The 24898-nt window shown below is 38.4% G+C and overlaps 1 protein-coding gene across 1 annotated transcript; it reads right to left on the reverse strand.

Annotated features, from left to right (window-relative positions):
- Positions 1 to 235: 235 nt before the first annotated feature.
- LOC113010005 (collagen alpha-5(IV) chain-like) lies at positions 236 to 24850 on the reverse strand. The gene is made up of 52 exons (XM_026148760.1): positions 24577 to 24850; positions 22636 to 22689; positions 21899 to 21988; positions 21163 to 21207; positions 21028 to 21072; positions 20870 to 20932; positions 20655 to 20708; positions 20482 to 20508; positions 19779 to 19847; positions 19600 to 19662; positions 19478 to 19513; positions 19230 to 19274; positions 19038 to 19115; positions 18330 to 18383; positions 18171 to 18236; positions 16812 to 16856; positions 16557 to 16610; positions 16343 to 16384; positions 16109 to 16187; positions 15907 to 15942; positions 15630 to 15800; positions 15114 to 15203; positions 14826 to 14909; positions 14627 to 14697; positions 14349 to 14537; positions 14013 to 14184; positions 13839 to 13928; positions 13610 to 13717; positions 13362 to 13456; positions 12839 to 12989; positions 12602 to 12712; positions 11996 to 12160; positions 11726 to 11815; positions 11415 to 11549; positions 11129 to 11227; positions 10935 to 11033; positions 9100 to 9239; positions 8841 to 8967; positions 8677 to 8757; positions 8406 to 8504; positions 8160 to 8207; positions 7594 to 7776; positions 7308 to 7438; positions 6994 to 7066; positions 6790 to 6864; positions 6585 to 6710; positions 6387 to 6482; positions 5193 to 5402; positions 4896 to 5073; positions 4676 to 4790; positions 4405 to 4577; positions 236 to 4188 (listed from the first exon to the last, which is right to left on the reverse strand). Exons 1-52 carry the CDS (start codon positions 24646 to 24648, stop codon positions 4086 to 4088), a joined length of 4995 nt encoding a protein of 1664 aa, XP_026004545.1. The 5' UTR covers positions 24649 to 24850; the 3' UTR covers positions 236 to 4085.
- Between the last annotated feature and the right edge of the window lie 48 nt (positions 24851 to 24898).

Here is a 24898-nt window from a genome sequence, read left to right on the forward strand (position 1 = left end):
GGTGGGAGCATATGTTCCTATAAACCTGTATATAGCTTTCAGCACTGATGGTGCCATTCCAGATGTGCAAGCTGCCAATTTCTTAGTCACTGGTGCACCTCTGTCCCATCACAGATGCAGGCTTTTAAACTGAGAGCTGAAAACAAGCTGGATGAACCCTCTCCTCTTTAGTCAGGGGGACACGGTGTTCATATTTTCAGAAAATAATTTGAAATGTAAATTTTTTTGACCACAGAACAGTTTTTCATTGAGCCTCAGTCCATTTTAAATGAGTTTTGTTCACAGAGAGCTTTAACCAGCATTTGTGGATAACACAGTAAACTGTTTTCACTCTAGTCCCTTATGCACAGTGATTTATCCAAATTCTCTGAAGATTTTGATGGTATTATGCACTGTAAATGATGAGATATTCAAAGTCGTTGCAATTTCACATTCAAATTATGCACTACTTAAGAGAAAAGTACTGGTATACGTCAATGGTGACAATGGTGTTAAAGTGGTAGGAAATAGAAGATGAATGGGTGTCTGGTTTATTGCTTTGCTGGACTACCATGAATATCACTGGGAAACATCAAATGTGGTGCTGACCTTTATTACATTCTGAATTTTAATGACTCTAACAATGAGAAGAACAGCCTCTTCTGCTTGAGTGGAAACAATGTTGCAGAAAAGAGGACATATAGCACATGCATAATCAATCAAAACACTACAAGTCTACAGGTCGGTGGTGCAGCATCATTGAGGAAGCTTGCCCAGTTTTCCAGTTGTCTTCAGAGCTCATTTAGATGCCTCTTTCCACAGTCAGAACAAACAGGGCTTTGGAGCAGCACTCACACCTCGACTGCTCATTTACTGATCATTAAATATTCAGTGCCAGACTGTCTGTGGTACATTAAACAGTACAGGTATAAAGGATCAAGGTCAATCATTTCTAAAGCACGAATGAGAGGCTGAAGTGTCCACATCTCAAAAATAGCCGAGGCATTTACTGCATTACAGTGTGCACAGGTTACCTCGAATAATGAAATTAATTCTACCACAAGGAAGACTGTGTAACTCTCGTACACCAGCCACTGTGGCCACAGTTGAAATTTATGTGATAAGTATAACTTCAGCTTGAAGGAGAAGAGTCAAAATGTCAGCAATGTGACTCAGTAATGCTTGTCACAGCAATACCATTTCAAAGGGTTTATTTAGCTGTTTGACAGAATGACTTAAGTAAAACTGTTGCATGAAATGCCTGAAGTAATAAACGTAGCCACCCATATAGTCTCACTTAAAAGTCACTGATGTTTGCAGGGTACTAACAAGCCAGTGCTAGATTCATTCAGCTGTATATAGACTGCAAATATATAATGAAATACCACAGTAGTGTTACACAATATTACAACTGATCTTAGCCTCATTAAGCATGCCCTGATTCATCTGTTTTAATATGTCTTGCACTTGACTGAGATGGTAATTAGCAGGACACCCAGGATTTCCAGAAGAAAACTCACAAATCAAGCCTGTTATAGCCTGTTTCTTACTTGATTTCTGTGGAACGAAACATTTTGAAATGGTCCAAACTATTGTTGATCACCTAGGTTAAGGGAGAGAAAATATTAAATCTAAATTTAAACAAAACTATGATCTTTAATCCAATCTAATTTCATGGAGGTAAAAACTAGCACTTTTAACATACCAGAAGAAAACAACTGTTGGACACTTATAAGCTCAAGCTGTCTTTAATGAGATTTCTGCTCTATTTAACTGTATTGCATCTGAAGATGTGTTTGTCATGGGTTATAATGATTTTGCACTGGCACATGATTCAAATTTACAGCTGTATTGTGTGGATAGAAAATGTAAGGATGTCTTCTAAGTAAAGTCATCACTCACAGGATTATCCCATCTATCTTCTTTGCAAGTATACAGTCCAAACTGGAATACTCTTTGCAACCTAAATCTGTTATACGTTTGCGTAACTATTCTCCCATCAAGATCTAACCTTTTAAAATATGGGCAGATGTCTTTTTAGCCTATGTGAGTTGCGCAGAGAAAAGTGCAAGGATGTGTCCTTCTAAAATGGGCGATAACCTTGAAGTGCATCAACCTTTCAACAAGTCGCAATCCTAACCCAATTATAGAGGTGTAAAAGCTTGATATAGCTGGCTAAACAATTAGAAAGTGCACTGTCAGAAGCAGAATAATCCTGTTAAGAAGGCTACAGAGCAGCACAAGCGTTTCTATCCTCACTGACAACTGTCTGTACCAGAAGATTTGTATAATTCAAGGTGGCATTCAAGGAGTTCTGCATAATATATTAGGAGTTTCAGATGTTTTGAAACCTTTAAGCTCAGATTTGGTTCCAAAATATCCACAAATATGTAACATATTTGTTTTGTTTTGTTTTAATCAAATATTTGCTTTACATAAAAGGTCACAGCTCTTCTTTGTCTCTTACTTGTGCTGGCTGGGTTTCTTATGCAACCACCATATTTATTTATGACTCTCAGCAATCAATATCTTGGAATATATGTGTGCCAGAAAAACCACAGGATTTTGAATACAGTAGCATTTAGGGGAATCGCTGATCTGTTTCGTATCCAGATTTTGGAACTTTTAATTATGGTGATAGATATGCGTGAGTGAGCTTGAATGACTGCTCCTTTGGGGACATCGCTGTAGTGATAATTTTCAGTGAATAGCTCAGAGAAGAAAGATGTTATTAACACATTTAGTACGATTTTGCACGAGGCCTCTCTTATAACTGTCAACTACTTCTTATTTCATTTGTATTTTATCCTAATATTAGCTCATTCAAGTTGCAATTTTAAATATTGAGAATAGCAAAAAATATTTGACAATACTTCGATACTTCAGTTCAAGATCTAAATGTCTGATTTCACTTATATCTTTTTCTGAAGACACCAGTTTGATTTCTCTTCTGCCTCCCAACAGTATATTTATAAATGGATGTGAGTCATAATGCTTAATCTCTCCATGCACCATTCAACGTGTTGGTATTCAAAGAATTGCTTTGAGGAGTTACTGTTCAAATAACTCCATATTTGTGTGTATGAATAAACAAATTGAAAACTCCAGATTTACAGCATACATACTACAGCTGGTTATTGTGACTTTGTTTGTTTGCAGTTATTTATTTACTGACAGGATCTTCAGAAATGATCTGAAATATTTCACACACACACACGCACACAAGAAAGTGATATAGAGATATAACATTTGTATATCTCTATGGGAAAAAAATATCTGTTGTCATTAAAAATACTGCATATTCAAATGACTTGAGCAGGTTTTACTATGTTTTTACAACTGTAAGTAATACCACATTTTCAACAAGCCACAACATCCTGAACATATTGTTTTTTCCTTGTCCCGCCGGCTAAGTTTTGGTTTGGGCACTTTGTCACGTGTTTTTTTTAAATCAGGAGATTACAGCCAATCAGAGTCAATTTTTCAAACAGCTCAACAAATAGCAGGAAAACAAACAAACCGTTTCTTTGCAGTGTAAATCTGAATCTGTTTGCTAGCTGAATGTAAAGTTGGTGTATTTTCCAGGACAAAAAAAGCCTTAACGTAATAACTTCACACAGAAATGGACGTAGCAAAAACCAATTTAATTTAAACATGTCATGTACTCTTTTACATGTGTGTGTTCTATGACAGTCCTAGGCAGTTTATTGTAGTGTACTGCAGACTAAACTGGTTAATCTGCAGTACCGTGGTACGGTTGACATTAAAGGACTATGTTAGGCTGGTGCACAGCAGGCTGTGGTGTCCAGGGTCACTTATAAGTTATATCAAGGGTATATTTAATTGAAGCTGAGGATGCTTCACCTATTATACCAGATTTATATTATCTACAGGTTGGGAAACAACAATGACAGCTCAGTAAACCTCAGATTTCAGGCTTGGGTGATCACAGACTATGAGCATTAAAAATACAAATGATTATACAACTTACTGCAAAGTAATTCTTTGACAAATCATAGGGCCCTCCACCAGACAAATCTTAGTTTAGCCTCTGCTTATAAGCCCAATATGAACATAATGAAGTGAGAAACAGACTATTTATCTCTTCACCTTGACCCTTCACCTTGATGCCCTGGTTTTCTGCAGACTCGGCAGCGGCTGATGATGCTTTCTAGGAAAGGTCCCTTCACTGTCTGAGGTATGGGTTTACTGTAGGAGAACAACATACAGAGACAATAATAATTACAGATAACTTAACAAATTAAATTTGATACAAGTTGCCAAATCACAAGACAGCACTGTTCTGAGTTGGGAAGCCTCTAAACAGCATTGGACAAAAGAGTAATGAAAGATGAACGATTCCTTGAATATTTAACTGAAAACTACAGAACTATGTCTCCTTAAACAGAGAAGTGAACAGTTCACCCGAACATGTTGTTGGGGTCGAGGGAGGCCAGCCAGTAGCTATAGGAATCAGGATAGTAGTTACACGTCCCCCTGCCATGACACTCTATAAAGGGCACTTGGCGGAAATTTTCCAGACATGAGCCAGGAGAAATCAGGGGCTGCGAGGATCCCTCTGCTCCAGCACCTGTTTGCTGTAACAGACAGTAAGAACAGAATCACTTAGAGAAACAAGATCTCTGAATTCAAATTTTAAAAATAGTAAAAATGAACAAAACACTGATTTCTTTACCATGATGAAAGAGTACCCAGTCCACAGTGATTCCCAACCTCTAGGACATTCTGGTATGAGAGTCCTCTGACTGTGGATGGCTATGACATTGGAGGTGGTTTCACACACTGAGCACCTAAACAGGTATCCATATTATTTTATTCCACACAAGGTTAGAGGGTAGATATAGGTGGCAATTTTAGTTAATGGTAATCACACTAAATACACAATCTTATCCCACCTGCTAATGTAGGATTTCAGCATTTCTCCTGATATGGAAACCATGTTCATAGGCATGGGAGTTTCAGTGGACAACCAGTATGAATAGTCATTACGAGAAGCATAGCGGCAGGCATTTTCAGTGTCACAGAACAGAAAAGGCATTGTAGAGAAACGAGGCAGACAGCTCCCCGTGGTGCCTGAGAGACAGTTTAAAACACTGGTAAATATGCAGATTTTATTTATTTTTTAATGATGCAAAGATGCATCTTATATATGCACATACAACTTCTGGGTGTGGTGTTTTCCATGCTCTTACCAAGGTCCTGCCCATGAGCTCTTTTATATCCATTGATAAAGAGGAAAGAGTAACCACTGTAGATGAAGCTAGTGCCATGAGGACATTCAGGGGGGTGGATGCTCTGACTGTGCCTGACTATCAGGAAACTGTCAGCATAACTTGGACCGGTTCTGCCGGGCAAACCTGCAGGACCCTTATGACCTGGAGTTCCAGGTCTGCCATTGGGACCTGCAGATTGAAGAACATAATATGCAATGAAATAATATCACGTGGGCAGTTTTGTTCAAGGATATTTTTGGAAACTGTTGGGGGATGTTCTATAGTCACTACTACCTGCCACTAATGCACTGAGGACCTGTTTTAATGTGCACTGGCAGATAACTTCATTCAGAGGGCATTATTATTTTTTCCTTATTTTTTCTTTTTTCTTATTCACACAATGTAATGCACAACTGTGAAGCAGGAGCGCTGCCAATACCTGAACTTTTATTGTTTTTCAGGTGTGATGTGTCCAGCTATTTGAAAGGCAATTCCAATCATTTGAACACATTTAACACTTCACATTCTACTGAAATACTTGGAAAATGACGTTTTCAAGTGTTTTTTTATATTCTAATGTGTAATTGGAATATACACAAAAACACATTTTAACCCAAACATTTTGCCACATGTACACACGTATTTTTGTAAATGGAGATTTTCCATTTTTGTTTAAAAAAAAAATCCTATCCATATGTAAACGCAAAAAACAAAGTCAAATGCTGTCAAGCACGTGCCAGAGCAACAGGTGGCAATATAATCCTAACTGCATAGAAGTCTTGGCCAATCAGAAGTCTAGAAGCCTGGGAGGAAAAGAGTAAATAAAGATGAATGGCGCATAAAAGCAGTCTTTCTAAATGGTCGGATAATAACTGCAGATAGTAAGATTAACAGCAACAGTATTTTGTCTATATCTGCCATTGTAGAGATTCATCTCATGTAAACAATAACATGGCGCACAGCGTGACGTCAAAAAAGGCGCACACCTTTGATGTTGCACGACTAAATCTCAATTTTCCTTGTCCACATGTATACGCAAAAACTGGAGTTTTCAAAAATCTCCACCATAGTGATCCAAAACACTGTTTATGTGTGGATGAAAGGTCAAAACGCATAGAAAAAGCTGTGTTTTCAGAAATACCCGTATACGTGTGGACGTAGTCTTAAACACACCTGGCAGCCCTGCTCTTCCTTTATCTCCTTTGTAGCCTGTAAATCCAGGCAGACCAGGTGGGCTGAAACCCTGCATTCCTTTGATACCATGCTGGCCTGGAAAAGAAGTGTTCAATAGCAAAATTTATAATTCGAATATCACATATTACACAGGGAAAGGTAATACATGCAACAAGGATTAACTCTAAAAGTATTAACCTGGTGGGCCTGGAGGTCCTGGTGGACCAGTTCTTCCTGGAGGTCCGCATGTGCCACGGGCACCAGGAGAGCCTTGAGCTCCTGGTTCATGTATTACTTTTCTAAATGTTGCCTCACCTTTACGCCCTTTAGGTACACAGAAGGAGCAATTAGAAAGCTATTCCCCAGATATATGTAATGCTTAGCTTATCAAGTATTGACTCACCTGGTGGTCCAGGAATACCTTGGACCCCTGGCTGACCAGGAGGGCCAGGGATGTACCCAGGCTCTCCAATTTTACCTAAAGAAAAAAAATTAATGGGATTATCTCTTTGTATTGCTGCATGGATTCCAGCATGATGATGATGTGCGTTTCAAATGTATTGTGAGAAACTTGCTGAAGACTTTGTTACTCTTCAACATAGATTACCAGCAGGTCCTGGGAATCCTGGAAGACCTGGGTCACCTCTTACCCCTGGGCCTCCAGGTCTGCCTATTGCACCCTGAGGGGGCAAATGGAAATAGAAAGATCAGACTCTAATTATTGCAGTTAGAGTTTGAAGACCTGCCATTCTATACAAAACATTAGTTTTAGTACGGTGTGAAGAATGCTACAGAAAGGCTTGATGAAAGATTACCTCAACTGTAAAATACATCTTTTGCTATGAACTCTCCATTTTAATCAAAAACTCATGTCTACTTTCTCTAGGCATTTGTCAGAGGTAAATTACTGTAAAAACGTACAGGTGGTCCTTGTGGGCCTGGATCTCCTGGTTCCCCTAGATTACCCTGGCTTCCTGGAAGACCTGGGTCCCCTCTGTCTCCTTTTAACCCAGGCACTGCTGTACCTGGAGGACCAGGTGGGCCAGGGTAGCCTACATTGAGATTAGAAAGGCACTGATTATGGAGATAAAAGTAATTGAGGATGAGTGGCCTAGTGAAATAGGCATGCAAGAACTTCCATACAGTGACCAAATTACACAAACTGAAATCATCATCTGGACCTACAACTTATCGAGTAGATTCTAACCTTTCCTCCCAGGATATCCAGGTTCGCCAGGGTCTCCTCTATACCCAGGAAGACATGCGCCTTCTCTTCCAGGTGACCCTCTTGGGCCAAGGATGCCTTGTGGACCTGGAATTCCTTTGTCTCCTGTTAGTCCATGAATCCCTGTAACAGACAACCCAGGGAGGCCAGGATTTCCAGGAGGACCTACAGAGTGGAAAGAACAATTAGTCTAAATCAGTAAGGAATTATTTTAGTAGTGATGCATAATTTAATGTAATGGAACAGGCCTTTAGTATATTTTATTGTTTGATATTACATATAAATACATCAACTGATGAGTGCTTTGTTTGTTGCTATATGTATCGCTCATTATTTAACTTCCAGCATGCGGATTATACTGTAAGTACATCAGGTCTCTGGGTGTGGTTGAATGTATTCAGTGTTTTTCCAAGATTATCTAAAATAAGAAAGAAAAGAAAAGAAAAAAACCAAACAAATCCCAAAACGAAACACTGGACCCTCGCCCTCCTGCATAACCCCCACTCCCCAGCTCCTTTAGAGGGTAATGTGACTGGTATGTGACTCACCTGGCTGACCAGGGTCACCACGCTTCCCAGGACTCCCTTCTATCAAGACTGCAGAAGAGCGATATAAGAACAGATGAATTTGCCTGTGCCATTCAGGGGTACCATTAGCTATGAAAGAGATAGCTATTCTACAGGCCTTTTTAATTTTAGACAAAAGAAAAAAACATACATAAATACATAATTACATAGGATTATACATGACCTCAAAGAACCATACAAACATTTTTTATGCAGTATTTGGCTTACTAGTCTCTCCTTTCTGCCCGGGTGGGCCAGGAATCCCATCCAAGCCCTGGCTGCCTTTCGGACCTGGAAGTCCTCTATTTCCTGTTAGACCCACATTACCTGAGGCAAACACGTTTTAAAAAGTACACTCGATTAAACTTAAAGTATAAATAAAAAGCGAAAGTACTATTTGATCATTTCGAATTGATCCTGGAATGAGACAATGGGTTGCACTTCAAAAATATGTGGTGAAAAAAGTTTCTTCATATAGTTGCAATTAAAAGGACTTTGCCTTGTGGTCCATTAGGTCCGCGTTGCCCTTTGCTACCTGGAGGGCCATCTGACCCTTCTGGCCCTTGAGACCCTGAGGGACCTGAGACAGAAGGAGTGAACAGAGAGAGTTGGGTAGAGAGGTAGAGTGTTAAAGCTGTCTAATATTTTATCAGTTGTACAAACCATTTAGTCCAGTAGGTCCTGGGTCTCCCTTGAGTCCAAAAATTCCTGGTAAACCCTCTGTTCCTGCAATTCCAGGTTGTCCTTTTTGACCCTTCATCAAATTAGTATTAGTCAATCCCGGTTCACCCTGAGGACACGAAGGAAATAATGAAAGAGGGATAAAGAACCTATTGATGAACACATTTGTTTCAAATAATATACACATTTGTATTTATTTACTGGAATCTTCTCTACTGCATCAGTGACATTTAAATTCTACCTTTTGGCCTGCTGGTCCAGGTGGCCCATATCCATTGTACTTTGGTTCCCCAGTAGCTCCTTTGAAACCAGTTTTACCCTGATCACCATCTCGCCCTGGTTTTCCCAGTATTCCTCGATCTCCTTTTATTCCCTTTGGCCCTGGCAGAATTAAATCACTAGTAACACTTTCTAATAACTATACTACCATCATATTTATAATAATGACGTTAACAAATAATTCAAATCAAATGTTATACTATTATTGAGATGTCTCTTAGAGCTCAAGGTTCTAATTCACAATAGTTTAAGGTGCATGCAGTAATATTCTAAAGCACAATGATTCAGTTCTTATTGTTAGTGTCAACATTCGATTCACAATCTGAAGGGGGCCCTAAACTGTAAAAAAAAAAAAAAAAAATCAGTAAAAATACAATGCATTGTTCTGTATAGATGTGAACGGATTTTCTGTATTCATTATCCGCAGATGTGTTTCCGTACTTCTTAATTACTATTAATTACTATTACTATTAATGTACTATTAGTACATATTAAAGCTTATACATTTTTTGTTTTGTTTTTTTATTAAAATATGTTAAAACATTTTTAATTTGTTAAAATATTAAAAAAGTTTTTTTTTTTAAGCTTACATGTTTTTATTGAGAAATAATTGTTAATTTATTTGCTAAGTGATGTCTGCTGTGACCAGATGCTAACAGTTGCCTGTCTCAATACGAGTACTTGTGCATACCCGGGTTCTTGTGGACTCGTGATAAGTCATCAGTCAGAGAACAAGTACCAATTCAAAAGCTGTATCTCAAAACCTAGGCTGCATTTTTCGGAGGACCTGGCCTTTGCGATCTACGTGGGCCGGGTCCTTCGAAAACTGAGAAGGCTGGAAGTGAGCAGCTGTGAAATGGGACGGTCTAGCCTTCAGATTTGCGTCACCGCTGTCTCGGTGGAGTTTGATAAACGCAGCCGTCTGCTCCTTGCTATCTAAAATATAACAGTACACTGGAGTAAATTCTCGACCATCTCACACTTGTGTTTAATCAGTTTTCTGTTTGACGTTTATTCAGCTGGGTGAAAACCCCAGAGGAAAAGTTTTATCTAATCTAATCTAATCTAATGTCTTTAATCTCAGCCAAACCGATTTACTCAGGAACAAATAAAACACTGAAACAGCCAAACAATACAATTTTTTAAGTTACCTAAGTGACTTATATATCATGTTTAACCTGAGTAGCGGGGGGTTTAAAAAACAATGTGCCGGGAGTCCGCTGTTCTCGCCGGAAATTATGTGGGTTACAGCTGCTCCAAGACAGTAACAGTAACAGACTAATTAAACAATAAAATATGTTACAGATTTTACAAATTTAAGAAATAGCACTAGTATATACAAATCACTCAATTATAAATATCAAGAGTTAAAAGAGGTGATTATAAATAAATATCAAGAACATTGACAAGGATATTACAGAGTAGAAAAGAGTGTGTGCAAAAAAGATGTAACAATATTATTATCATTATTATTATTATTGTAACGGGCATGCAACTTGGAAGATGCTTGTAGTTTTCTCACTACATAAAAACTGCACACTGAAAAGGTCATTTATTAATCTTTTTTTATTAAAAGGATTTTAAAACATGAAGTTTTGTACATGTTAAATTTTTAAGTTTAAGGTTTTATTTTTTTCAGTAGTAGAAATCGTACAATAACAATACAATGGAGTTCTGAAAACACAATACAATAAATTATTCTGCACAGTGATCACTGAGCATTCATGAGCATGATAACCAAAATATTCTTAATTTTTCTTTATTTAACTTCAGCTTGAAGTAAAATGCAGTACTTACCTGGAGGCCCCCTCAGCCCTGCATCTCCTGGAGCTCCGGGATGTCCTTTAAACCCTGGTGATGTTAATAATCCATCCAACCCTGGATCACCTGGTGAGCCTGGGGACATACAGGCACACAGCATAAATACAGTTTGGCAGATTTACAAACGGAAATAATAACTAGTCACTGTGAATGTTTAGCTTATTTCAGACCTCTTGGTCCAGGATCCCCTGGTGCTCCCACTTTTCCTCTCCACCCTTTTGATCCATTCCTGCCAGGATCTCCACTTGGACCAGCCAGACCAGGGTTACCTTGTGCAATACAGTTAGTGTTAAAATATTATTACCATGTCCTACTCAATGCCCTGTCCTAATATAATGTGGATCATTTGTAAAAATAAATAAATAAAAAATAAATAAATTAATAAATAAAAAATCTCAGAAACATTAAAGACTGTAAAAGGACATTTTTTGAACAAGACTTTACTGGAAAGTGTACCTGGTGGACCAGGGTCCCCTGAGTTCGCAGTATAATTTTGTGGTGATGGAGCTCCTGGGGCACCTTTGGGACCTTGGTCTCCATTCATACCTGGGGGGCCTGGAGGACCTCTAGGCCCATCTGGGCCAGAGTCACCTGCAAATAGCCAAGGTAGCTCTAACTTCATCAGTTTTATATAAATCAGTTTTTCATAAATTACTGTCACAGAGGCAAAAACTATTATACTGTTTCAGATCTGACATGTTTGTGTATATTATATGCATTGTGTTTGTGTGCACGCGCACGTGTGTTTGTGTTGCATTTGTGTTTACCTCTTTGACCAGGTGGACCTACAATTCCAGGCAACCCATCTGGTCCATATCCTGATGGCAATCCATCTGGTCCAGGGTCTCCTCTGGGTCCTAACAAAAGTGAAGTTGAATATTTTGATAAAAATCAATACATTGTAAAAACTCATAAAGTAATTTTGGTATTTTCAACATCACATTAAGTACTCACATACATGAAAAACCCAGATTTTTTAACTATTCCATATTGATGAATTTAAATATGAATGGTCTATCAGATAAGGAATACTGTACCTGGTTGACCAGGTAGGCCATTTTGTCCTTTGATTCCTTTTTGTCCATGATGTCCTTGTGAACCTGGTCTTGATGGCCCAGGGAACCCAGGTTCACCAGCAGGGCCAGGAAGACCAAACCCAGGCAAACCTTGATTTCCCTTCTCACCAGGAAAGCCATTAAGTCCTAAAAAGAAAAAAGAAAAAAAAAATTATATATATATATATATATATATATATATATATATATATATACACACACATACAGCTAAGATACTGCGCAGGACCCTCAAGCTCCCAGGCCTCTGGTAGAGGACCCGAGCTTGAAGGATAAACCGCCCGCAGGGCGTGCTGGGTGTTTTTTTTTTTTGTTTTATATATGTGTGTGTGTGTGCGTGTGTGTGTGTGTGTGTGTGTGTGTGTATAAAGGTGAGGAGCAAAGGAAATTTAATATATAAAAATATTAGTGCTGTCAGCGTTAATCTCGTTAAAATGACGTTAACGCCATAACTGCACTAATTTTATATCCAGATTGGTATTACTAAGCTTTTACCTGTTTTTTTATCTGTCTGTAATGTTCTTTCAGGGCTAACACCAAATACACCACACAAGTCTAGCATAGACTAACCTTGAGGTCCTTCAGAACCACTTGGTCCTGGTTCTCCACTTGGCCCAGGCAAGCCTTTACATGATTCTTTGCTACCAGGTAGCCCTGGAAGCCCTTCAGAACCCTTTACTCCTGCACAAATCAATAACACAATCAATGTAGCAAACAGATCAATATTGTTGCAAGTTTGTGCTTTATTATGTGCTTATGAAGAGTACAGTTTTGATTTTAGTCAATAGTCAGTTTAGTCATCAGTACCCTTTTCTCCTGGAAAACCAGGACTGCCAGTTAGCCCTGGATATCCAGGTAAGCCAGGATTCCCAGGATCACCTGCAGGCCCGGGATCTCCATCTTCACCTGGAAGCCCTGGGAAGCCTGGAGGCCCAGAGTGTCCAAGGTTGCTATCACCCTGTTATTAGAAAAATAGAGGACATAATGTATATGTTAGCATTCACTACTTAATCTGCTTCCAGAATTATATTGCAAGGTATAATGTTTGGTAGTGTTTGGTAATGTTCCAAGCCTTTGATTATGAAAAAAAGAATGCTGCATTTTCTCATTTCTTTGTCATTCCCTGATCTCCCTTCACAAAGAACTGACATAACATGAAGGAAGCAATCATTTGATTGGCCAGTTTTTAAAATCAAATACCTAGACAATAATGTAAAAAATAATTTTTATTTATTTATTTTTTGCTTTTATGCCTTCCTGTAAAGACCAGTAAAGTGCAATAGAGTGTTTGCTATATGAAGATGTATGTTGTATCAACTTTGTTTCTAACCTTTGGTCCTGGAGGACCAGGAGGGCCTTCTTGGCCTGGCTGACCTGGGGAACCTCTACCTGGAGGGCCTGGGACACCTGGTTGGCCCTTGTCACCTGAAAAATACATACTTATCAGTAAACACATAAATCATCTATGTGACTAGTCCTCATTTCCTTTTGAGACAATCAAAGTAATCTCATATCTAGGAAATATTTTATGTGTTTGCAAATATGCAAATGTTTTCTGCATAAATTCACAGAACCTACCTTTCTGTCCTTGTTTCCCTGGCATTCCAAGAAATGACAACGGGCCACGTTCTCCTTTCTGGCCTGGTATACCTGGTGGTCCTAGATGACCTGGAGCCCCTGGATGACCTGACATTTGTTTTGGTGATATAAAATATGTTTCTCTTCTGCCATTGTTTTCCATCCATCCAATTATTCATCCACCTATTGAGTTATGCATCCATACAGCATATCCACATGCAGTACTTACCTGGGCTTCCAGGTGAACCTGGCCAACCCTTCAATCCAGGTGGGCCAGGAAGTCCTTTACTGTATATGACTCCAGGTTCCCCCTTTTCTCCTGCAATAAAGGAGAGATGTATGTTAGTATTTTACTATATTTAAGTTTTTATTAAATTTTACATTAATCAGTATATAATATAACCTGGAATTCCTGGCTGCCCTGGAAAGCCAGATACCCCATTATCTCCTTTCATTCCTGGAGGCCCAGCAGGTCCATAACCCACTGGCCCAGAGTAGCCGTCTGGTCCTGGTCTGCCTAAAGGGCCTGGTGGGCCTTGGACTCCACGGTCTCCCGTTTCACCAGAGAAGAAATACTATAGAGTGGCAGAATACTTGTTCTAGCTATGACTAAAAAAAAAATTTGTTTTGCTCCTGTACATGTTAAAACCTCTGAAGCATCAAATGTGACACCTGAGATGTGGAATTGCAGAAGGCAAAAAATGTCATGTAAAACTCAGATTTGTCAGCAATTTCTCACCGGATCCCCTGGAAGCCCTGGATTGCCTTTGCGACCTGGCAATCCTGGAAGTCCAGGTAAACCCGGATCCCCAGGCCTCCCAAGCTGTCCCTGGTCCCCTTTTTCTCCCTTTGGCCCAGGAGCACCAAAGGAATACGACTCTCCCTTCTCTCCTTTTCGACCTGGAAAACCTGCTTCACCAATTGGACCCTTTGGAAAAGAATTAATATTAAGTGTTTACATAGGTAAAGAAAAACAAACTTACAACAAAGCAAAAATTTCAAGACATGTTTTCTTACAGGTCTTCCTGGTAAGCCTTTAGGTCCTGGGAAACCAGGATCACCTTTATCACCTCGAGGCTGATTGAAGCCTGAGCGGCAGAAATAGTGCACATTCTAGTTTTAAATCTTATTTGCTTTCCATCACTACCAGTAAAAGTGCATTTGAATGCACCAACTCAGATAGAATAAAATTCATCTGTTATGCAGTGCTTGTTACCAGGCGGGCCAGTTTCACCCTGGGGACCTGGAGGTCCTGGGAATCCTGATCCAGTACACTCATAACAGGGATCCCCCTTTTGTCCTGTACAAAGAAACAAACATTTTTTAAAATCTCAATTATTGCACAATATTATTTTATATATGAGATTCAAAGGCCTTGATGACAACTGCACACAACACAGTAGTCTGCTAGTAAAAATAAGTCATAACAAGTTTGAAATAAATAATAAATACTAACTACAATGGTTTAAAAAATTAAAAAAGAAGGCTTTAAAAACAATCCAACCTTTCATTCCAAACACCCCATCGTATCCCATGAGTCCAGGCAATCCATTCACTCCTTTAATTCCTGGCAGACCCTTGGTAACTCTGTTAGCTACAAACGACAACAAACTTAGTGTCCTAATTACACTTTCAAAACATTTCCTCTAAATATCTGTATAATTATTGCAGTAGTATGTCATTAATATCCTTCACTATAGTCATTTAGCCTATATCTAAGAGTTTAAAAATCCATATCCACTCTGTTCAATGACTATCAGTGGTCCACAACATACATGCTACAATTCTATAAATAAAAAGCTAAACTTTCAAAGTTATTTGTTTATTTATTTGTTTTGTTAAGCATGATAGATATTGAACATTTAATTAGTTGTTGTTTTGTCTCTTCCACAGCATGTCTTTGTCCTGTCTTCATCCACTCACCCCCAACCGATTGTGACATGACATCTTGCAGTAGGTTTATTGTTAGCATTTGAAGTTATAGTATTTGGAGGATTTAGGGGAGAACATTTTTGCATACTTCTGTCTTCAGGGATTCCAGGTGGGCCCTGATCTCCAGGAGGTCCTTGGTCACCAGGCTCTCCATCTGGACCCGGAGGTCCGATATAATCAGCCCCAGGCTCCCCAGAATCACCTTTTAGGCCTGGAAGGCCATTGGGACCACGTAGGCCAGGCACATCAATACCTAATCCTGTGCAGGGTAAAGTGAGAGGCCATGAGCAAGCTTTACAAAATAAGCTTAACATGTGGATGAAGGTACAAAGGATGTTATTCTCTTTCAAATTCTTTCTTCACACCTGGAGGTCCTCGTGGTCCAGGAAAGCCCACAATACCTGAGAAAAGAATAGCCACATGTGTTATTATTGTATGGGCAAGTCAGCTACAATAAAGCAAGGTTTTTTTTCATCGGCTCATGACTGGTGCAGGCTTTGACTTTAGGATTTGCTATTCTGTTGTATATCTTCTTCATTAGTTTGTATACTATAGAGTATTATGCACCCCGAGGCCCAGGAAGTCCAGGTGGGCCCTGATGACCAGGATCTCCCTTGTATCCTTTGATTGGCTCAGTCACATATGTCTGTAAACAAAATTGTATTGGACGTTTTAGAACAACAGGAAGTGATGGATTCAAATAAAATCCACAGAAATTCATTCTGTATCCATAACAAAGACTAATGTAGCATTTTTCTGACCATATAAGGACTGTAAAGTAGAAAACTGTCATAAACTCACATCTCCACTTGGGCCAGGCAGACCCCTATTTCCCTTTTCACCCTATTTAGAGGATACAAACAAAGTGTCATGCAAAATATTATTAGCCCTTCAAGAGATTTTTCTTTGGTACTATACCACCTTTACTGATTTGATTTAGTACTTTAATGTATAAATGCACATTTTAAAGAATTTAAAGAATCTGAATAATTAGTAAGAAGAAAGGACAACTGACCGGCACTCCTGGCACTCCTGGATATCCTGGATCCCCTCTGGGGCCAGGTCTTCCCTAAACAGAAATATGTTGTATTCAACAGTTGTATTGTTGTATTCAATATATATATTCAATATCTATCTATCTATCTATCTATCTATCTATCTATCTATCTATCTATCTATCTATCTATCTATCTATCTATCTATCTATCTATCTATCTATCTATCTATCTATCTATCGATCGTACTGTTTTTAAGCATAACAAAACAGTACCACAAATCCATGTGGTCCAGGATCACCATCCTTGCCTGGCTTACCCTGTAAGGACAAATAAGGATAAGCATGAAGATTCATATAAGGTTGAGTTTTTCAGGATGAAGTACATGTTTTTATTTATCTTCTCATAGATTTTTTACTTAGGTCTCAAAAATACAGTTTTTAGACTGTAAAATGCCAAATGTTTGTGATCTTCATGTAAATCTTCATGTTCCTCAAAAAATCGTTTGCCCTCTGCCACCTCTGGAGGGCGACCCCTTGCACCCCGCCCACAACTTGTTTGACCTGCTGACCTGTGATTGGCGCCTCAGGTTAATCAGGTCCCACACCTCCAGACTCACTAACAGCTTCTTTCTGTAGGGCTTTCAGACTTTTAACAAACACTATCCCCCCACACCCCATCCCTTCCTACCCACCTCACCAATCATGGCCTGAGTAACCCGCATCACTCAGGCCACTCACATATGGACTCTATACTCAGAACAAATCCTTTTGCACTGCTTCCAAGCACTTTGCCCTCCAATGTGTGCCTTTCTCTTGTTTTGTATATATTCCTCTCGACTGTCTTTTGTTTGCTATTTATTCCTGAAGTCTTTACTATTTATATATTTTTCACCCTGCACAGTTGCCGTGGAGCACCCATAATTTCATTGTACAATGATAATAAAGAGCTAGTCTATTCTAAAATAAAAATAGGTAAAATAGGCCTTCAAATAAATATATAAAAATAAAAAAATTTCAAACAGAAATTGAATTCAAATTAAAAATTCTTATTCAAAGACACATATCTGGTCTTTGAAGCAGTGACTTCTAATATATATGAAATGAGAATGTGACCATATCAGGGTTGGAGCTTTTTGAGGACCCTTTTAAGCAATGCTGTGCCCCCCTCAGTCTGAAGACACACTAAAAATATGTAGAATGATCAGTTTCTTTGATTTAGAGACGCTGCTGTTGTCCCTGAACTGGGATGGCCTAAACAGAGAGCTTCAATGGGCTAATAATAAAACTATGCAACATAATTATGTTTGTTGTTGGTTGCTGCTGTCTTAGCAAAAATAATTTTGATGAAGTGATTACTATAATGTAGATAACCAATGACAGTCTTTTCTCTCGTCTTAAATGGCAAATCGCATTGAGTTTGATGTTGCATCACTGCCCTCTGCTGCTCATCCTCTTTTTCGTGCTATTCATACTGGTGCGGGTAACCCTTTGGTGCAAAGGGAAGGAATGAAAAAATAGGGGGATGTGTGAGAATTGTGGAATATCAGGCACAATAAATTGATTAACCAAATGCCATATGTTTGTACACAGTCAAATGGAAAAACTGAGTGGTAATGGGATGCTGTGTCTTACCTCTGGACCTGGTAATCCTCTGCCTCCTTTTGCGCCTTTACTATATTGTCCATAACCAGGTTCTCCCTGGAAACAGATTAAAATAAGGACAAGAATCAGAAAGTTTCTTTAAAATTAGTGAATGTATTCAGTCGTCTTGAATTTTAATTCTGTACTTACCGTTGAACCTTTGCAGCCCTTTTCTCCTATATCTCCCTTGTTTCCTTTTAACCCCTAAATAAGAATGAAAAAATAAAAACAACTGAAGTTATGTTCTGATAATTTCAATGACAATATTTCTGTATTAGAGTGGCAGGATGTGGAAAGAGCAGTTCAGGGACCAAATGTTTAGAATTGTATTTTTAAATTGTATTTATAAATATTATATCTGTATTTACTATGCTTCATTTGCTTTTAATTTTGCCTCATCCTTTTTGTAAGTTTGCTAGTTAATCATTTTAGAAAGGAATTGGAAATCTCATCTCTTTGGTCCCAAACACGGCAGCATGTTTTGACTACTTACCCAGTTGCTTTGAAATGCTTTGGGCAAAACAGTTCTGGTAATGCGCCTGTGATTTTTTCTCATAGTGTCACTATTCACACATTGGAAACATATGCCCTTCAAGATTATTTTTAAGTAATTTTTTTTCTTTGCCTTCTTTCATCTCTTCCCATTAGTAAACAAATGTTGTTTTTTTTGTTCTGTCGATTGAAATTAGCAGGTTAGTGCAGGTTACTGTTCAATCAGCCACTGCAAAAGTAGGAAAATATGCAGCCCAGTCACCGAAGAGTGAACAGTGTGACGTGAGAAATCCTTGGGTCATGTTCCAAAACTAGAAAGGCAATGATGATTTTGTCGAAGAGTATTACATGAAATTGTTCCTGTACCTCTAACACGAGACCCCCTGAGACAAGCTCCGTGATCCGACCTTTTGGTCCAGGTGGACCTGGTGGGCCTTGTCTCCCCTACAACATAAAAATTAAAATTACCCTCACTGAAAAAAACAAGACATAATATACACAACTGTCGGCATGAATTATGATACAATGCTGCCACAATAATAGTGAAAAAGAAACTACCTTAGGTCCTTGAGGTCCTGGGGCACCACTAATACCTTCCTGACCCTAAAATAAAAGTTTTGTTTTTCATAAACCAGAAAATTTTATTCATATTTGCTTTTATCAGGCAGTTCACGTGAATAGTTTTAGGGTGTGAATAACTCAAGACTCACAGCAGCTGTGGTTTTACTTTTTTGACAGACTCATTATCACAATACAAGCTTTCAAACCTGTACACACATACGCAAATTTAATTCTAACAGCATTACCTTTGGTCCTGGAGGCCCTCGACGTCCAGGAAAGCCCTGTTCATAAAGAACTTACACACTTAAGGTTAAACATCACACAAAAACATGTCATCCACAAAAATCTCAGAAAAAGCTTTGCTTACAACAGATCCCCTTGGTCCAGGTTCACCAGGTTGTCCTTTGTATCCAGGTAAACCTGGATCTCCCTAAAATTCAAGGAAACTTTGCTTTCAATATAAAATAAACATAACTGTTCAAAAATAAATATATGTGTGTCTGACTGACAGGATTTATTTATTAAGAGAGCAGTCTAAAATGTTACCGGCTGTCCATCCCTCCCAGGTGGTCCACGGGGCCCTGGTTGTGAACTGCCTTGTATCCAAGATTCACCCTATGAAAATGACGCTTCAAAAATGTAATAATACTTTATAGTTGCAGTTAATAAATCTTGTTAGTAACTGGCATCTGTAGACTTTGACTGTCACTTTTAAAAGGTTTTTATCAACCTTGGTAATGTGTTGTGTACCCTAACCCAGACATAACCGCACATATTTCGAACTGGTTAAAAGTCAGTGCTTCCTCTGAAATCCCTCAACTCAGAATTTGTGTCAGAGCTTTGAGAATCCCCCTTTTTCCCCTGATGGCATGGATGCATGCTTTTTGCTCAGCCACCATCAAAGGAAATGTGATTTGAAGACTGGTAAATGTTGAATATCACAACACAGGAACACATATAGGGGTACACATATACATACATTGTATTTTCTGAAGCTTTTAGAGGGTCAGTTCTTTTAAACACTAGAATCACATTTTCTAGCATTCTTGTGCATTCAAATAAACATGAACAGTTCCCAGTAGTTCTTGCCCAAACAATTAGCTTTCTAATTGTAATATTTACATTGGTAAGGATAACTTTAACTAGCTAAGCTTCTTGAATGACAGCCATTGCTGAGCAATTCTGCAGACACATCTTTCACTGGTACAAAAAGAATTTAGCACAAGGCCATGAAGCAGCTTATCATTACCTTAGGTCCAGGCTGACCCGGTGGACCCTGTGGATGAAAAACAAATATTCAAACATTTATTTATCAATTGTTCATTTGGGTAATTTTAAATGATGATGCAATGAAATATGATACCAGAGTCACTGAGAAGTGTAGCAACACAGAATAAAAAAAAAGTTTTGTTTTGTTCTTACTGGCAGTCCATCAAGACCAGAGGTCCCATGTATACTGGGAGGTCCGTCTTCCCCCTTTTGGAAAGTAATGCGTTGAGAACATGCAGTGAAATTACAAACTCTTTAACCTATAATACATTTAAAAATGTGCTCTTTCAAATTAGAAGCCCCAATCCTAACCCTGAAAAAAGTTCAAAGCATTATAGGTCCACAGCTAATATGCAATATTTTCATACATCTGTTCCATTGCAGCCTGGGGCTCCCGGTGGGCCCGGAGGCCCCTGTAAGCCTGGGACACCCTATATAAAACACAACAGCCATGTATGAGGATCTGCAGGAATATGCATGTCTGTGATTCATACATTAGACTTGTATACACAACAAGACAACTCACTGGTAAGCCATGACTCCCAGCAAACCCCTCTTTGCCTTCGAGTCCCTGTAATGACAGAAGCAAAAATAGCTTTCATTTTTAACATACATGTAGGTGTTACTGACTGAAAGACAAACAGACATTTTTTTTTTTTACCGGATCGCCTTTTGGTCCTGCTGGTCCATCATGCCCAGTGTTTCCCTGTCATAGTAGGCAAACTTTTAATTAATCCCTATGGCATGGTATAGCAACACATACAGTCATGTAAAAAAAGAAAAGTTTCATTCGACTATGAAGTACAAGCACACCCTTACTGACTCCATAGTATTTATCAGGGTAAGTACACAAGTGCTGCTAAATCAAATTAACTTAAATTAAAACTTAAAAATTAAATTAACAAAAAGCACCTCTAAAAAGCAGCGATTCTGCAGTTTGCTGGTCTGGAGCATTTAAGTGCATATTAACACAGTGCTCCAACTGAATTTACCCCCGAATCCCACTGCACAGTGCTCAGAGAACATTTCTATGTGCAAACCTCAGTGAGCTAAAGCAACATGTTAGTTGGTGAGTGGGCCAAAATTCCTTCAAAGCAATGTGAGCAACTGATGAAGTCACACTGAAAATGATTTCTTCTTTCTTCAGGCTGTTAAATCATGTGGTGTCCTTGGTTACTTCGTTATTTATTTACTGAATTTCCCGGAGGAACCTACCCGAGGTTATACTACACCATTTCATGTTGATTTTTCCTTTCATTTAACAAGTTCAATTAAAAATGTGTAGGCATATAAGAAATTTTGAATTATATATCACATATAATAATATAAGATCTAATTTAGATTGACACTACAAACTGTGTTAATATGAGAAAACTTAATGAGAGTTTAAGTTTTACCTTTAGTCCCATCAGGCCAGTGGGACCATCTGGTCCAGGACGTCCTGGTGGCCCAGGGGAACCTGGATTTGCTGGAAATCCTTTGTCTCCCTGTGTGTGTAAATGTATGAATGAAAAGTAATAGGACACAGAAAGAAAGGACATAAGGTGGCAACCAGTAAACAAACAGCAGCTTCATTGGTATTGTCACTTTATAAGTAAATACATAGATGCTGTTTTGTGAATGCTTATGAAAATATTGCCAACTATAACTGGTATTGGTACATTTATCAGCTGTATGTGGTTAAAATGAGAGAAATTGCTATATTTATAACTGCAACAAACCTAGTGTGTAAACACACTGAAATATTTATCCATATCCTTCGTAAAGGATATATTTAGCCATACATCCATTTTCTTTTGTTTATTGATAAAACTGTACAGTCTACATAACAGTAAAAATGAAAACAATTTACTTTATCATTACATTTAGGGGGTAATGAATGACTAGAGAATTTTATATTTCTATGACGAATGTGTCTATTTGCATATATTCTAAGATGTGTTTCATAATTAAATTATTTGTTACTTTGAAAAATTATTTAATTAGTGGGGTGTACACCGTAGTCACGGGAAGTACAAATCTTGCTTTGAGAAAAAAAAAAGAATGAAAGTTTTGTGAAAAGAAGAAATAAGTAGCTGTAAACTGCAGGAGGATGAACTGAGTCTTTGACACAGACAGTGAATTAGACACTTACCCTGCTGCCTTTCACTCCATCACAGCGGCACCTTGATCTTCCGTTGCACACACACTAGAAGAAAGTTTACATTTTTTAATTTCTAATGCACAAAATAAAAAAAGCAAAATAGAATAAAAACAATTGTGTTTTTGACAAATTGTCAAATATTTGTAATGTAATGCTGCTTCCTCAAAGTCAGTTGTCCTACTGACTGTAAAGTATTTTCATTTTGCATAATCCTGCATATACTGCATTTAAAAAAAAAAAGCATAAATAGGTGATTTCTCAGTTTTTTCACCGTAGCTTTGGTGTAAAATCTTTTTCCTTTTTTGTTGATTTTTGTTTTGATTTTGCAGGCTACAGGTCCTCAAGGCAGTTTTTAATCATACTTTTTTTTTGCTAGTATAGTGAGGGATATTCCTTGTACTTGGGGCAAATTTGTGGAGGATTACCACTTTTAAAGCAATTTGCCTTAATAACATCTCTGTGATGGGTTTGTAGCTTAAACCTATTCGCTGGAACGTTCAAGACAATTTAACTACACAGCAAAGCAAGACACGAGTAGGCAAAGTTCTTGATGTTTCTCGCAGGGGAGAGAAGTGGACAAACGCCGTTCCTTCGCTTGACCCCAGTTGCTCTTGTCCGCTCCCCCGTAACACTGCTCTTTTATTGAGGTTACATAGGTTCATTAACATATGACGTCTACATACACACAAAGAGTACCTTGCCTGTGCGTTGTGTAAGTATGTGTGTGTGTGCGTGACTTCCCTAAACCTGCTGGTCTGGAAGTCCAGCAGTTCATCTAAACAAAAGGCACGTAGACTAAAACAGACATAGATACGTTTATCCTACCACAAAACAATAAGAGAAGGTACGACCGTGTGAATGCCAGAACACTCTGGGAGGCACACAGAGTCTCCACAGACTACTAAAGATCAAACCTCTACCAACATGACATTGATTATAAAACTCTAAGCAGATATGAGTAGATATTTCTAAGCATAAATGACAATCCACTATATAAACTTGACACTCTGCTGTGTTAATACCCTCCTGAGTCTCTATTGAACACGGTGGCCTTTAATTAGAAAGCTGCACACATATTTGCTTGTCAGCAGTGAAAAAGGTTTAGTGAAGCTAACAGACTTTAAAAAGTGGGGTAATAAAGTATAGAAAAAGAGTAATCTGCACAGTGTTGTTTGTAGTCTAAATATTAGGCCACCCTTGAGACAAAAGCAGCTTAGCAAGAACAGCTACAATGATAAAACCGTTATACCTAATTACTGGAAATTTATTACATTGGTCATTAAGCTATAATTAATTCAGTTTTTCAGCTTTTTTTTTCTTTTGCACATGAAACAACATCAAACTTTTCCATGACCTACCATAAAAAGGCCCACCAACATAGCACACTGAAGAGTGCTGTACACATTACCTAATGGAGTGCATCAGCAAACAAGCTGAAAAAAAAAGCATCACATTTCTTTGGAAGATGTTTAAAAAATGGTTTCAGGATGCTTTTTTCCAGTAAACAGTCATTAAGGTCCTCACAGAGTTACCAAAAAGAGAAAAAGAGAGTCCTATACGGCATTACTATTTAAGAAGTTACTGATCTACAGCTTTGAGAAAAATATTCAATGTCATTCTTGAACCTATATTTTTTTAGAGGAAAAGAAAAACACTGTATTTAGATACAGAATTGAGTTGTTATGTGGTTTTCTCTCGAGCAATGTCGATTAATAAGTCAGTACAGCTCAACAACAAGCCCAGTCCATGCAGGGTGACATGAAGGAAAGCAACACAATTTTTTTTAATCCAGAGTCAGCCACAAAAGAGACCATGTCCCATGTGTTTATATTTAAAAAAAGACAGTCAGTGCAGTGATGGATTATCAGTGCATGCAAAGCTTAATTTAAAACAGTCAATAAAACTAATAAGGAGAAATAAGAAGGATCTTACCTTTTTTCCATCAGTCATCACCAGCATTGCAGCCAACAAGATTATTGGAGTTATGAATGTTGGAGTTCCCATGGCTTTTCTTTCTGCATTTACATCAGTAGTTTGGGAATAACCACAGGCACTCCAGGGGGGATAGGTGTCTCCTTGAGTGCTCTCCTCTGTAACCAGCTTTCAAATTTCACTCATCTACCGCAGTGCTTTGGGTGATGTTACGTGACGGCAGTCCTCAATCAAGGTTTCCCCATCTGACTTTATGACTTTAGACAGTACAGCCCGGAGAAGTTGTTTAACTTGACCTTGAATAGAGAGGCGGTCTGAATTT

Source organism: Astatotilapia calliptera, chromosome 18, assembly GCF_900246225.1.
Source record: "Astatotilapia calliptera chromosome 18, fAstCal1.2, whole genome shotgun sequence".
In the NCBI taxonomy this organism is placed as follows: Eukaryota; Metazoa; Chordata; class Actinopteri; order Cichliformes; family Cichlidae; genus Astatotilapia; species Astatotilapia calliptera.